This window comes from Heloderma suspectum, chromosome 4 (assembly GCF_057233095.1).
Source record: "Heloderma suspectum isolate Gila_16-S chromosome 4, 16-S_ref, whole genome shotgun sequence".
NCBI classification, from domain to species: Eukaryota; Metazoa; Chordata; class Lepidosauria; order Squamata; family Helodermatidae; genus Heloderma; species Heloderma suspectum.
The window spans coordinates 175017308-175031986 of NC_139461.1; the positions used below are offsets into that span (position 1 = coordinate 175017308).

Below are 14679 nucleotides of genomic sequence, written 5' to 3' on the forward strand. Positions count from 1 at the left end.
CTGAATTTTTAAAGCGGCACTCACAAAATTTTTCCTAGGGACTGTTTGGTTTGTAGTAGAGAGCCAGAGAGGTAGTAAATGAGCCTCTGTAGTAAAGATATAGTCTTCTATATCAAAAGTCAGGTCTTCCTTATCAGCAAAAAGCAAATATAAATATTTGAACATTTCAGCCAGGAAGAAAGAATCCATCCTAGAAAAAGAGGGAATATATGCTTTAAATATCATTTTCTCTTCTAGATGTCACCACAGTAGCAAGATGAAAGACAAGATTTCCTTTTGAATAAAATAGTCAATGGCAAAGCTAGTGGTACAATGACCCAGTTCACATATAACACCAGGCACATTCCGTGGCCATGTTGACTATTCAAAATATTATGTATTTTATATACATTCAACCTCTGATTGAGCCAATTGGGGGTTCCTACATGTTGTCCGAACCCGGACACGACAGGTTAATTGTAGGTTAAACAACCCACAGTTAATCTACAATTAGTAGTTCGGTTAACTGTGGGTTGTTTAACCCATGCTTAACCTATAGTGTCTGGGTTCAGATGTTATGAAGCGGAATATTCAAAAAGGCTGCAGAATTGCACCTGGCATGCACCACAGCAAATTGTGGGTTATTTAAGCCACGATTTGCCACCATTACGTGCAAACAGGCCCATTGACTAATAATATGAACAAACTAGACTTATAGATCCGCATCTTATAGAATCATAGGGTTGGAAGAGGCCTACAAGACCATTGAGTCCAACCCCCTGCTCCGTGCAGGAAGCCTGATTCCCAGGCAGTCTCCCACCCAAGTACTAACCAGGGCTGATCCTGCTTAGCTTCCGAGATCAGATGAGATCGGGCGCATCCAGCCCTTTGCTCACTGTCTTAACTTTTTTCCCAAAGAAAGTAGACGTGTTCTAGACTGCAAGTAGAAGAATGGCGTGTAAAGGACCACCTACTCTCACATGATCTGGTTTACCTGCTTAGGTTAGAGGTTCTAGTTGTGCCCTGCTTATTTGTATGCTGCTCAGATGTTGCCACTGTGTTTTGTGCTACTGACAAGGGCTTGGATCCCAAGGTGCACTTCCACTACTGGATTGCCTTTCTGGCCACAGAATGGCTGATCCTGACTTAGCACAAGAAGAATGACTCCCTTTGCACAAGCTCTCTCAATATCTTTTTATGGCCCACTACAGTCTTTATGCTACAGCCTATATATTCCTTATTCACCATGTTTTTCATACTGTAACACATGCCATATACATGTAATGCAAAAACTCTTCTGCTAGCTTCTACAAGACTTCATAGAACCACATTAATACATCTTCTCTTTCTGCTCCTGGTTCTTTGGATCCAAGCCCTTGTTCTTATGCTGCTCCATTTTCTATTGTATAGTCTTTACTTAAATTGTTACTTTGCTTTTAATAGATAAATAAAATTAAAAAACAGAAAATGCTTATTACTTTAGTAAAAGCTAGGTAGTAAAACAGTGAAATTTAGACATGCAAAGAAATCCCATTAGCATCAAATCATACCGGTATGTTCCAAATCTTGGTTGATAAACAAAATTCCATCATTAAAATTTTAAATGGGATTTTGCAGACATTAATTTCAAGGCTTTAAAAACACTTTTCAATTAGTTACCTGTCTTCATGGCTTCCAGTACGAACATCCTTCATAGCAGCAAATCCACAAGGTACTCTTGCATATTTATTTAAATTCTCAATTAGTGTTTTTCCTACTTCCAGGTAGTAAGGATCTCCAGTAGCCTATTTTTAAAGGTAGATGTTTTGCATTTATTTCTGGAGATAAACTGAATATTAATACATTACATTGACTTAATAAATATTAATGATCTCCGGGCACTTTTTTTCCCTTTGATCTAAAGTCATATGCAACCATAAAAATATACTAACTTGATTAGAAGGACAATCTCACTGCATTAATGGGAGAATACTATTAGAGAGAATTGTTTAGTGGAAAAATTGAAGAAGGAGATGCAGTTCCAGTCTCAATGGAACTGTGAGCTTAACTCCATCAATAATTTTCATTCATTCATTCATTCCATTTATATCCTGCCTTTTTTCCTCCTTAAGGAACCCAAGGCAGCGTACATAATCCTCCTCCTCCATTTTATCCTCACAACAACAACCCTGTGAGGTGGGTTGAGCTGAGAGTCTGTGACTGGCCCAAAGTCACCCAGTGAGTTTCCATGGCCGAGTGGGGACTAGAACCCGGATCTTCCGACTCCCAGTCCAACACTCTAGCCACTACAGCACACTGGCTCTCAGTACTTTTAAGCAGCTCCTGTCTTTTCACAGAAATATTCAAGCAAGTAGATAAACTGATGTTTTGCATAAATATTACCCTTGGCCATGAATAAGTAGGTCTCAGCCCACTTAGATGCAATATAAGAATCCCAGAACAATAAGAACATACTTGCTATGCTCAATATACTGCCTCAAGGTGAGGCGGAGGGAATGGAGAGAGGTCGCCCTCGCTCCCCTCTCATTCTCCTCCCCTCTCATAGCATTCTCCTCCAACTGGGACCAATCAGATGCCCACTGAAGTTTAGATGAAGATAACTATTCTTTGCTGTTTGCCCCTAGCGTCTGGTTAAATTCTACCACTAAATGTGAAGGGTGCATTTAGCTACCATGGCTCACAGCAGACCTTTTAACAAAGCCATTTAAGTTACAGGCCATCACCACCTCTTGTAGTAACATATTGCATGTAATTTGAGCACAATATGCAAGAAAGATGCTTCAGATCCTTGACTATTTTAGGTATTAATCTTTTTCCTATTTCCTAGGGTTGAACATGCCTTTAATTTGAAGAACTTACTTTATACAAGAAATAGGTGCTCTCTGCAAATTCTGGCCGTAATGGATGCTGAGCCCAATGAACCCGGAAGTCTGTTGTGAAAGCCTGAAGGAGAAAAGGGAGAAAGATAAAAACATTAAATGTTATCCTCCCTATAGCACTTTGAATGCAACTGCTTTAGAGGACATAATTATTCTTCCCCTATTACAGATTTGGAGTCAATGCAGTTTGCACAGCTCTCTTAAGGCAACACAGCAAATCTAAGCCAAGATCTCCAAGGTCTTAGTCTAATACTATTCACTGGACCACAAATTCTCAAGTAAAAGGGTATGGAATGCACAAACACTTTTAGGCATAAAGACATAAAACTAGCCTTAAAAGTAAAGAGCATTCCAACATACAGCTAAGCATGGGAGGTGATAGTGATGTAGTGGAAAATGCGTCAGATCTGGATTTCAATTGTTCTCAACCATGAATCCCCTTGGGTGACATTGGGAAGGTCACCGTCTCTCACCCTAACCTACCTCACAGGTTCACTGTGGGACTGAAATGGCATAATCTTCACATACATTGCCCTGAATTCCTTGGAGAAAGGGTGGAATATAAATGTAAAAAAACATGCCACTAATCCATAACATCACTACAACAACTGTAATTCTGGTAGTTAAGAAAGCCTACTGTAGAGCAACCTGTGCCAGCATTCAAGTAAGAAAAATATTCAGAATCAATACACGCATTTTCAGCCTCCAAAGGGATTTGTGGTTTGTACTGTATCCTGAAAACTAAACTTGGGACACTAAAAGGGAAACAAGTGGGATGAGTCAATTTTAAGAATGACAGAAATATACACATATCAGAGAGGTGCCACAATTCACAAATGATCAAGTTTCATATGCCTGTATTGCATAAAACAAGATAATTTATTTTAAAATGTATCCGCAAATGTCCTTTTTAAGGGATAAAAATGAATTCCAGGCTCAATTAGAATCTCCCCTTTTTTTAGGACTGTATGTCTCACTAACCACGAGCGTATTTGCACCTATTTCCCAAAGCACTATGGTTTATGCCAGCAGCATATTTCCCTTTTCTTCTCTACCATCTGCACTGCCAAGAGTGGGAAGTAAACTATTCTTGTCCACTCTCGTGTTTCTCTGGAGTTAGTTATATTTCTCTCTCTGACGCTGTGTGAACGATTACTGAATTCAGGTAGATGCAATAACATGTGTGAAGGTAAATGTCAAGCACATGAATTAGAAGGAGTGCACTAGCCTCCAGTTCCTATTACTACATTTGGTACAGGAAATAGAACAACGTTTAAACATTGAAAAGGATGCTGGCATAAGTGCATGCATTACTAATCACGAATTAGAAAATTAGTTTTTCCCTCTAGTGCCTGATTATTAATCTTCTCAAATAATAATGAATTTGTAATATATGCCTACTGCCTTACCTCAGGAAGGAAATTATGCTTTTTTATCACCTGATACAGCATCTCATGAGTTTCTATAGCTGGCCTAATATCACCTTTCAGCACCTAGAATCCAAAGAGAAAAGGTAACATTTGCATTGTGTCCATGCAAGATCATTTAGATATGACAAGTTCCCGTCAGACAGTGACATATCTTTTCCCAGCTCACAACATGCTTAATATTTCTTTTCCCTATACAGACCAGGGCATACGACAAAGAAACCTGAGAGTGTAAAAGGGAAGTGCAAGAAGATAATCAAGCAAACAACAGACTAATCCTATTGAAGATGTCATGTCTACTCATCTGCTAAAAAAATGACAATTCATGATTAAATAAATTTGGATTGGTCTGTTAAATAGGCCATATGTTTATATTTGTAATGTAACAAAGCAATTACTACTAATTTAAATTTTGCTATAAGTAAGTAACTGTAAATGGCAAACCAGGAATTTCCAAGACCAGCCAGGGATATAGAGCAACCCATCAACCCTTTTTGTATGCCTATACATTTTTGAAGATGGCTAGTTTTCAAAGCACACCAATTTAAAAATCATGTACAAGAGAGAAGCAGACACTATGGGTCTACCCAAGGGTGTCATTCCACCAGCAGGAGGGAACCACTGGTGAAATGGATTTCCCCCTTCCCTCTGAAGCCTCCTGCACACCAACCAAATCAGCACAAGAGGGCTGGGGGATCCTCTGGAGCAGATCTGGAGCTCATGCAGGGGGCTACAGGAGGCAAGAGCAGACAGGAAGTTCCACCACATGAGCATAGGTCCTGTTGTGCAAGCAGACTTCCACTGGCGCGGGAGCTGGATCCAATCGTATGTGTCTAGTCAAAAAGCTTTATTTATTTATTGTACAGTGCCTTGTAATTTTAGGTACATCATAAACAGAATAATGATATCAAATACCACAAATTTGGAAGTGCTTATTTATGGAGAAGGGGATGACCAGCCCACAGACATCCACCAAAATATGGAGGTATTCAGTAGTATTCTAGTCAGAATTTAATTTTGGAAGACTGTGCAGTATGTGGTTTATTAGAGACAAGAGAAAGAACTACTGGCTGGGGAATGCTGGGAGTTGTAGTCCAATACATCTGGAGGGCACTAGGTTAGACAAGGCTGAGTTAGGCTACTGCTTGACTATGGAGCAGGTGTCTGACATGCATTATAATGTAAAGGTGGAAAAGGCAAATATGGTCTTAGTTAGTGAGGGCTTGAAGGAAATTTAACTTCAAAAAAATCTGATTTGCAGAACATTGCCGAAGTGTTAATTCCACGCGAACACACCCAGGAATGAAAGCAACTGTAACATACTATTCTTTCCTAACATACCCAATTAGTTTTCCATGGCTCCATGTTTCAAGATCAAAAGCTTACACTGAATAAATTGGTCAGTCTTTGCTATTTAATGTAACTACAGCACCCTGGACATTTATAGGGCCTTTAAAAATAGTTCTCATTCAGCCCCACAGCCATATTGTCTTGAAAGAACATCCATCATTGGATAGAAAGGTTAAAAGTTTCTGCACATTTAAAAAACGTACCTGCAAACCTGGAAAAAATGCTAGCAATGAGTCCATCCACGTCCGAGCATTGAGCATTGGTTTGTGTATGTGCACATCAAGTAGGAGAGGTGGCTGGCTAATGTATCTCATTATGGCATCATAATGCTGGAAAACATCAGACCTTTGTAAGCTCATATTCACCCTGAATTCCAAATTCATTTGTCATGTTAAATCTAAAGCACACTAAATTGAATGTAGACTTAGAGGCCTCAAAAGAAATCAGTTCCCCACACAGTGACAGCTACTTCTTGTTTAGCAGTGACCCACAACACTCTCCTTAACTAACTGGCAAAATAGAAGAACTCTGAATGAATAGATTTTAAAATGGTAACGTGTCTTTGCTATTGACTTAAATTCAACACAAAGCATTAAAACTAATTTAAATTCCACAATAAAGCAGAACAAAATTCTAAAAGGCTATGGGCAAGTACAGACTATGGGTGAGTACAGGTTAAGAGGGGCTGATAGCCACAGGATCAACTACTGGCTCCCCACACAGTAAATTCCCCCTCACACACCTTAACCATAATTCACAGCACTGATATTATGCTTCAGGCTAACCAGGTTTCCTGCTTCAACCCTCACTCTTCTGTGGTTTCATTCCACATAGCAACATGTGAAAGGCTGAAACGCATGAGCTGGGCAAAACACATGAGCTGGGCAAAGATCTGTATCCTTCTTCAACCAGCTGTTGTCCAAATGTGAGGGGAGAGTAAGAAGGACCTGTACACTTGGCCACACCCACATGGTTTGGGCCATTCAAACATTACTGCAATAGCGGGGGATGAAGCTGCTGTTAGGCTTCCTTGTGGCTAATGTTAGTGCTGATATATTCCTTAATTGCAATTAGGGGAACAGGGAAGAATTCATTCCAGGGATTTCTTATTCCACTTCAAATGATTTAACTTATAACTTCCCAGATCCCAGTTCTGTAACAGCCTCCCTGCTCCATATCACATGCATTAATAGCCTCCATTCAAGACTGTTCAAGGTTTTGAGCTGCATATGGCTGAAATAAGCTGCTCTGTCTCTCACAACTGCACTGGATAATACCCTCAGGCTGCAATCCTACTGACCCTGGGAGGACATCCCAGGGCCAGAGGATAGAACAAAATTCTCTCTCCTCAGAGAAGACCCTCGGAAGCCTCCCTATTGGGAGCATGGAGACCTCCACAGCCCTTGCTTCTGACCTTGGAGAAGGCAAAAAGGGGGTAGGCTGGAAGCAGATGGAGGGAAAGATTGGAACTGCAGGATCCAAAGCCCTCCTGTTCCCCTGACATACACCCAAGCTCACCAGCAAAACAATGCCAGCCATGGAGCTAGTATAGTTCATTTCCCTCCCACTGAAATCAGTGGGATGGGGGGCAGGGAGGAAGGCTGACAAGGGATCTTGTCTTGTGTGGGTGGGAAAGGTTAAAAGCTGCTCCCCTGTCATCTTCCACCTGTCAGGGCATAGGAAAAGGCAGCTTGTCCACTTTGGATTTCCCCTCCAAATACTGCTCCGTCAATCTTCTAGGCAAGAGGACATCCAATCTTAAGACCCACACTTAATGTTGGAATTAGTTCAAGTATTTTAAAGCTGCTACATTCATCGTTAGTTGAACAAAGCAACATTTCATCTGAAAGGGTTTTTCCCACCACTGAGAGGTAGCTATATTAGCTGGTTATTGCTAAAACCAACTAAGTCCAACAACATGTTAAGACCAGCAATTATATCATGCCATAAACATTTGTGGGAAGGATCCACTTACTACTTTTGTAACTTCTGTTTCCAACACTTAGCAGTCCAAATGTAGCTGATACTTTAGTAACAACTCACCTTAAGATTAGTAACTCTATTATTAGTCCAAACACAGCAATTAAATTAAAAAGAAATCATATTATAGTCTTTACTATGGATTTATGAATGTCTGGGGGCAGATTAACTCTAATGCCAAATAAATACATTGAACAATTGCACTTTGTTAGGCAGTGGAGGGGTAACAGCAAATAGCTATCTCAGGTTCTGCAATAACACATCACTGAGTGAAGAGCAACAGATGTATAGTAATTGCATAGAACCTTACATCATGAAATGCATAGTAGAAATCCAAGTCTCATGGAGACAGAAATATTAGCTCTACTCACTGTGTTAAATCTTTCCAAAAAACTGTCATCTCCAAGCAAGACATAGGCCTTTAATAAATATTCATAATAGGAATCTATTCCTGCTCCAACGCCACTATCTAAGAACAAGATAAAAATGCTGTTATATAATTTCACAGCTAGTTTTCATTCCTGTGAAACAAGTCTGTGACTTGGTTAGCCCGACATGGCAACCCACGGTGGATTGTCAGCCTTGTTTCAGAGTAGCTTGTCGTGACGTCCGAACCCAGCACAGCAGCTTCAGCGTGGTTTGTTAACCATGCACAAGCCACCCTAAGAACCCATGGCTTGTTATTGTTTGGGGTGGCTTGTTTTCAGAGTGGCTTGCTGTGACATGTGAACACAGCACTTTAGGTTGTGTGAAAAGGTTACAGACATTTGGCAAATGTGGCAGAAAAATCTGACTGCTCCACTTGCTGTCTCGCAATCTCACTTGCTGTATGTCAGGCTGGCAGCACCTACATGCCTGATTCATGTTCACATTTGCAATCTCTGCTCACTCTGCACCAATGGGAGAATTGTGCAAACTGAGTAGCGATCAACGGTAAAATCTGCACAAATTTCCTAATTTGCAAGCGTTTTTTTTTTTTTTTAGTTTCTGGAATTGTATGAAAATTTAGTCAGTCAAAAAAACACACCAGAGATCAAAATACGCATCCCCCCCCCGGGGGGGGCAGGCTAGAAAATACAGATTGAGGGCCTTTGTGCTTTTTTTTTTTAAACTCTTTTTTCACTTTGGGTGAGACTTGTGCACATTCACATTAACTAATGCACACTGATCTATTTTTGGTCTCCCCCAGCAACCCCAACTAAATTTGCATACAATTCTCGGAAGTTAAAAAAGATGCCTGACAAACCGCAAAACACAGATAAAACAGATTTAATGACATTTTACTCATTAAAAAAGTTGTACCACAAAGGACTCAGATACATGTTGGGAGTGGGTAGGAAGGCCAAGGGGGAAACAGACCATGGCCAAACCAAGGAGTGTCAGCTTGTCTGACTGCAGCAGCGTGGGTTAGCAATGGATGAAACAAGCCACCATGGTTTGTTTTCAGGGTGGCTTATCGTGACATCTGAACTCACCCAGACATGCTATACATTTTGGTACAAATTGTAGCCAAGGAACAAATAAACAAATAAGATGGAGTGCGGGAAGGTGGACTGAGAACAGTGCAATATATTGTCTTTTAAAACATCTACATAGTTGAAGAAAATACTCTTTTCCGGTATGCAATTTATGTTTCAATTCCCCCTGCATAAAATGCCTCTGTCAGTCTGCATATACAATCCATATCTTAGTTGTACTTCCTCTACTTGCCAGAGTTTATGCCAAATAGACCCAGGGAGCAACAGCTGGAAGCAATCACGGCTAGCTCATCTTATACATAGCGCACAAACCTTAGAGGTTAAATACTCATTCGCTAAGTTGTATCCTAGCAAATCCTAGATCTCTTGTGCCACTGGGTCAGGCAGATGGACCTCCTTAGACTTTTCTGCATGAAAGAAGTCTAGTATCTCAAGGATGCTTTACAACATATTTTGATTCCTGCAAGAGCTAGAGACCACAGCTTCATACCTTTGCGGACCCAGTCACCCGTATGAATGTTAATAGTGACTCCCACTAAATTGCTGCTGCGTTGCCTTTTCTCCCAAAGAAAATCAAGTGCCTTCCGTGCATATTCCTGTAACAAAGTTAAACTGCATTTAACTAGAAATATGTTAAGTGCAATGGTTATGTTGAGAAACTGATGCAGACAACTTGTGTTTTAACTTCACTCTCTTTTTAAAATTAAGGAACTCTCAAGTACCTTATATACAAAAATTAAGACCTAGAATCATATCTACCATGAGAAAGAACTTAAGGAAATTAGATAAGTGCAATTCTTAGCAGTGGCAAAGAGATGGGCAACCAGCAGTCCTCCAGATGCTGCTGGACTCCAACCTCCCACAAGCCTCAGCCAGCAATGGCCAACCGTTGGGGATGGCAGGAGGAGCAGTCCAACAACATTCAGGGGTCCACAAGTTGCCGACATGTAACTAGGAAAGTGCTAAACAAGGCTGCCTTAGGACACACGTGCAAGTTCAAATTATACTCAACTAGTGATAGGCTGCAAAAAACTCCACAGGCAATGGGGAGTTAACAATGGGGGCTGAGACCAAGAGAGAGTGACTAGCTTAAGGCAACTTCAGGTATTGTTGAGGTGAGATTTGAACTGGGGGATTCCTGCAGACTCTTTGCCACCCTGCTACACTAGAATTCACCTAAACGGTATTGAAATTGCTTAAAGTATTGGAAGTCCCATCATTAGGGCACCATGACAGTAAGATGTTTTGTTCTCTTCCTTGATGCAAGTGCAATGTACACCATTTATACAAATGCATGCTTATAACAGCAGCTTATGGTAGACACAGACTGACAGTCAGCCATCACAGAGAGCTGCTGCTTACACCATCCGTAGGTTCAACAACATGAGTTCATGCCAAGGTTGCACTGATGATAAAATATACCACTGTTTTGTTACAGAGTTATCCAATTTATAAACAGATCATTTCTGGACTATTGAAAACAATGCCTCCAAATACAGAGAAGGAATTTACTAGTTCCTGGTATTACGGATTCAGTTACCAGCTCAGTAACAGATATAACATAGTTTAAATTAATTCTATCAAGCAATCATACATGAAGGATACTAAATTAATGAAAGTTATAAATTACATATGAAATGATGAATTGTAACTTATTAAGCAAACCTCAAATATTGATGCCCCTGTGAAACGGCTCAGAGCAGCAAACTCTAGGATCAAGGTACCAGCACAAGCCGTACAAGTGTCCGTCTCTGTTCCTGTCCGAGCTTCAGGACTCCTTACACCAAATTTTAAGTTAACCTAGAAGAAAAGTGCCCAAACCTTTTATTTTTACAGTGATTACTCTAGAGTATGAACTCATGAGTTAAATATTTATGCATCTAGATTAAACAAATTGTTGTTTCTAGATCAAACAAAAGCTATCGAACTTAAGTTCATATTGCACTATGGCAAGAAAAAATGTGTTATGTTTTAACAGAGTTTAAAAGCAAAGGACATGAAGCATCATGAAAAGTTCATAAGTAAGTATTGGGAAAAACACTGGAATTTGATTTTGTACTTATACAAATTATGCCGACGTTAATCTGAACCTTAAAAACAAAGATCTCAGTTACCTGATGGCTCTGACAAGGACATCTGAATGACTGCACAGGTATCATATTAGAAACATTTCTTTATTAACATCACAGAACATGTGTTCTATCTACTAGCAACCTCCAGACATTTGCATGTGTGTGCAAGTTTTAAGCAATTTATTTATTTCCCACCTTTCCGCCAAAAATGGCACTCAAAAGTGAACATTAGCAGTATACTTTCAGATGAAATTTTAGAGTGACTTTCAGTGCTAAGCATGTCATTCACCCTTTGCAATCCCAGAAGACACTTACAGACTATGTCCATAATCCAAAGCAACTGAGATCTGTGGATGCCACGTCAAAGGTTCTTACCACAGCGACTCCACTGCTAAGCTCCACACTGCTTAAGAGCAGTTTACCTCTTTTAGAGCTGAACCTGCTATGGTGAGAACATCAGGCTCACAGAAAACTCTGGTCATGTTCCTGGTTTTCAGAAACACATGCATACAGCTTCACTGGACGATGGCACTTGAAAATTATTCAATAAAGGGCACAAACAAAATGGTTGCAAATAAGTATTTTAAAAGAAATTAGGCCATGCTGTGGCCTGGGATCATAAGAGGTGTAAGAGATTCAAGTTCTTTTAGTCAACAATACACAAATGTGTGGATTTATATCTATCTCAACACAGAATAATTTTCTCATAATAGAAGTACTGCGCAGCATATCAGCTACCTTTAACCAACTATACCAGAGGTACAGAACCTCTTTCAGCTCAAGGGCCTAATTCAATCTCTGAGAAGCTTCCGGGGGCCGCATTCCAGTGCTGGGTGGGGCCAAAGGCAAAAGGGACAAGGCCAAAATAGCAGCATATTTTAACATAAAGTTCTTATTGCCGATAACTAAGCCTTAGGAGAAGCATTTCAACCTTTTAGAATTGGGGAAAATGGCACAAATGCCTGGAAACCACCCAATGATCAGTGGTTGGGGGAAAGGGGATGGGCCAGTGGAAGGGGGCATGGCTTCCTGGAAAACCCTGGAGGGCTCGACTGAGGCCCCCCAGATGGCCAGATTTGGCCCCCAGGCCTGAAGTTCTGCACACCTGACCTATAGCAAAGGTAGCATTACCTCATATTATACTTACTCTTGGATATGGGAGACCACTAGTGGTGTTAAAAGCTGGCAAAAGCTTGTAGCCCAGCTTCTTTGCCATGTGCAGAAGTTCCCCGTCGTACCACTGCATGTCTTCACCTTTCTCCTTCAGCATGATCGCTACTGAGTGCCCACCTAAAAGACCACTAAATGCCCAACAAAAAAACAAATCAGGAGCTACATTCAGTTTATGAAAATACTGACTCAAACATGGGAATGCTTGTTAAAAAGCAATGTTTAAAGAACTAACAGCCTCTTATTCTGAACTGGGGTTTAGGAGCAGCCTTAGCCAGAAGCAGCCCTTCCTCATCTATGCAACACAATGGCCAGACTTAACTCTGTATCAGGGATACAGGGTGGGAAATTTTGTGCAGAGATGGGAAGGGTGTGGTGGAAGGAATACATGATACTGTGAATGGCTTCAGACCCTTAAGCTATGGTTACCTGTTACATCTGTACCAGGCCCAAATATAACACAACTGCTGCAAAACTGAGAACGAAATTAATGCTCTTCCCTTTTTGAAGAACTAACATAATCATAGCTGTGTAAATGCTGCCATTACACAGGACTGCAGAAAACCTGCAGACTGCAGTATAAAGTGGAGAATTTCGCTTCCCGAAGATCTCATAAGAATTCAGAACTGGATCAGAACAAAGGCCTACCTAGTCCAACATCCCATTTCCCTCAGTGGCGAACCAGCCAAAAGCAGGACATGAGAGCAATAACCCTCTCCCACTGCAGTTCCTCAGTGACTGGTACTGAGAAGCATGCTGCCCCAATCCTGGATGTAGCATATAGGTATTCATAGCGTTATCCTCCATACATTTGTCTAATCACCTTAAAGCAATCTCAACAAGTGACCAGCATCGCATCTTATGGCTTCTCAGCTTTAACTTAGTTAAATGCCAGTACTTATGCAAATGTATACTTAAATGTAGGTGGCAATGCTGGCTGAAATACCAGAAGCCAGAGTAAAAATTCTAGTGGTCGGGTGTGGGCTTCAGTACCAGCATAGCCATTTGCCCCTCACCATGACAAGCAAATTCAGAAGATAGTAAAACAAAAAAGTTACACAAAATGAGAAAATTATATAAATCTGCAGTGTGTGTGTGTGTGTTTACAGATCACAATAGAATGTTTCTTCCCACAGAACTGGGATTCCTTTGGTCCAGAATTTTAACTTTTCAAATACACAGCCCTGAATACTGCTGGCTGAGGCTATTATATACATTTAACTAATTCCCATATGTATAATTCCAGATATCAAGCTCTCACTAAATGGATACTTATAAGGAATTGTGCAAGGTTGTTGCAAAATGGAGATAAATGCAGCCAAATATAAAACTGAAATATACCCTAAGATAAATGCTACCAAAAAAAATATGCATAATCCTAAGAATAGATTTGTAAACTATTTATGAACTGTGGCTTCCTGTTATTCTTAAACACTTGTGGAGCAGGTATGTTTAACTCAGATTAGGGTATGCAAAAAGACCACCAGCCAACGCTTTTCCTCCAGCATAACACTTACCCAAGGACTCTTATGTTAGTTTCAAACACTGATACTACGATGTCGTTGTCTAAATTAACATCTCTAATAACTTTTTTGACAGCTTCATCAAACTCTTTGGTTTTATTTAAGACCTGCAAAACAAAAATAACCTGTAAACAATTATTTCCCGCTGCGAAACTGGTTTACTAGAGGAACTACTATGGATTTCATTTTTAAAAAATAAAGGATAGCATAAGAAAACACATTGAATTCAAAGCAGGCCGTAAGAATATATATGTAGGCAGCTTAAGTATTTTATGGTGCAGTAGCATGTAGGCCATATTTCACTTTAACACCAGAACACTAAACATCTTTGAAGTCTCACAGCAGAGGTAGATTGGTTATGGAATTCCCCAGGGGATGCCTTGTGGGCCAGGGTTTTTTGAAACTCCAAAGGAAAGGTGCAATTATCAAGCGGGAAAAAGTTTATTCTGGCAGATTAAAGACCAATGACTATGCAGTGTTTTCCAATTATAAATTCTTCAGGACAACAATATCCAATATCCTTTTCTTATAATCACAATCCCATTAGGCACCTTACTCTGAAATGTTTTTTGAAAGTAGACTGGAATCTTGAGAGAACTGTACCATTCTTTTTAGCCATGATTGTAAATTCAGCACAACAGCCCATAAGGTAGATTAGCATTATTACTATTCCCACATAGTGTGGGTGAAGGACTGGAAAACTAACTGGAAGGAGGTCCCAGAAGGTGAGGAAACGAGAAAGCAGTGAAATGATATGCATAAATCTGAAGGAAGGAAGGTGGGAGAGGTGTGACAAAAAGGCTTGGGGCTTATCGGGTCTA

The 14679-nt window shown here is 40.3% G+C and overlaps 1 protein-coding gene across 6 annotated transcripts in view; it reads right to left on the reverse strand.

Moving 5' to 3' along the window:
- The window catches only part of EDEM3 (ER degradation enhancing alpha-mannosidase like protein 3), a 47900-nt gene that overhangs the window by 14478 nt on the left and 18743 nt on the right, over window positions 1-14679 (reverse strand). For all 6 annotated transcript variants that reach the window (XM_084851368.1, XM_084851366.1, XM_084851365.1 and 3 more), the window contains 10 exons: window positions 13853-13965; window positions 12313-12466; window positions 10759-10893; window positions 9584-9689; window positions 7987-8084; window positions 5839-5964; window positions 4268-4351; window positions 2839-2922; window positions 1639-1763; window positions 25-190 (listed from right to left, as the gene is read on the reverse strand). In XM_084851368.1, coding sequence (XP_084707494.1) covers window positions 25-190; window positions 1639-1763; window positions 2839-2922; window positions 4268-4351; window positions 5839-5964; window positions 7987-8084; window positions 9584-9689; window positions 10759-10893; window positions 12313-12466; window positions 13853-13965 — 1191 coding nt within the window. The remainder of the gene's footprint in view (window positions 1-24; window positions 191-1638; window positions 1764-2838; window positions 2923-4267; window positions 4352-5838; window positions 5965-7986; window positions 8085-9583; window positions 9690-10758; window positions 10894-12312; window positions 12467-13852; window positions 13966-14679) is intronic.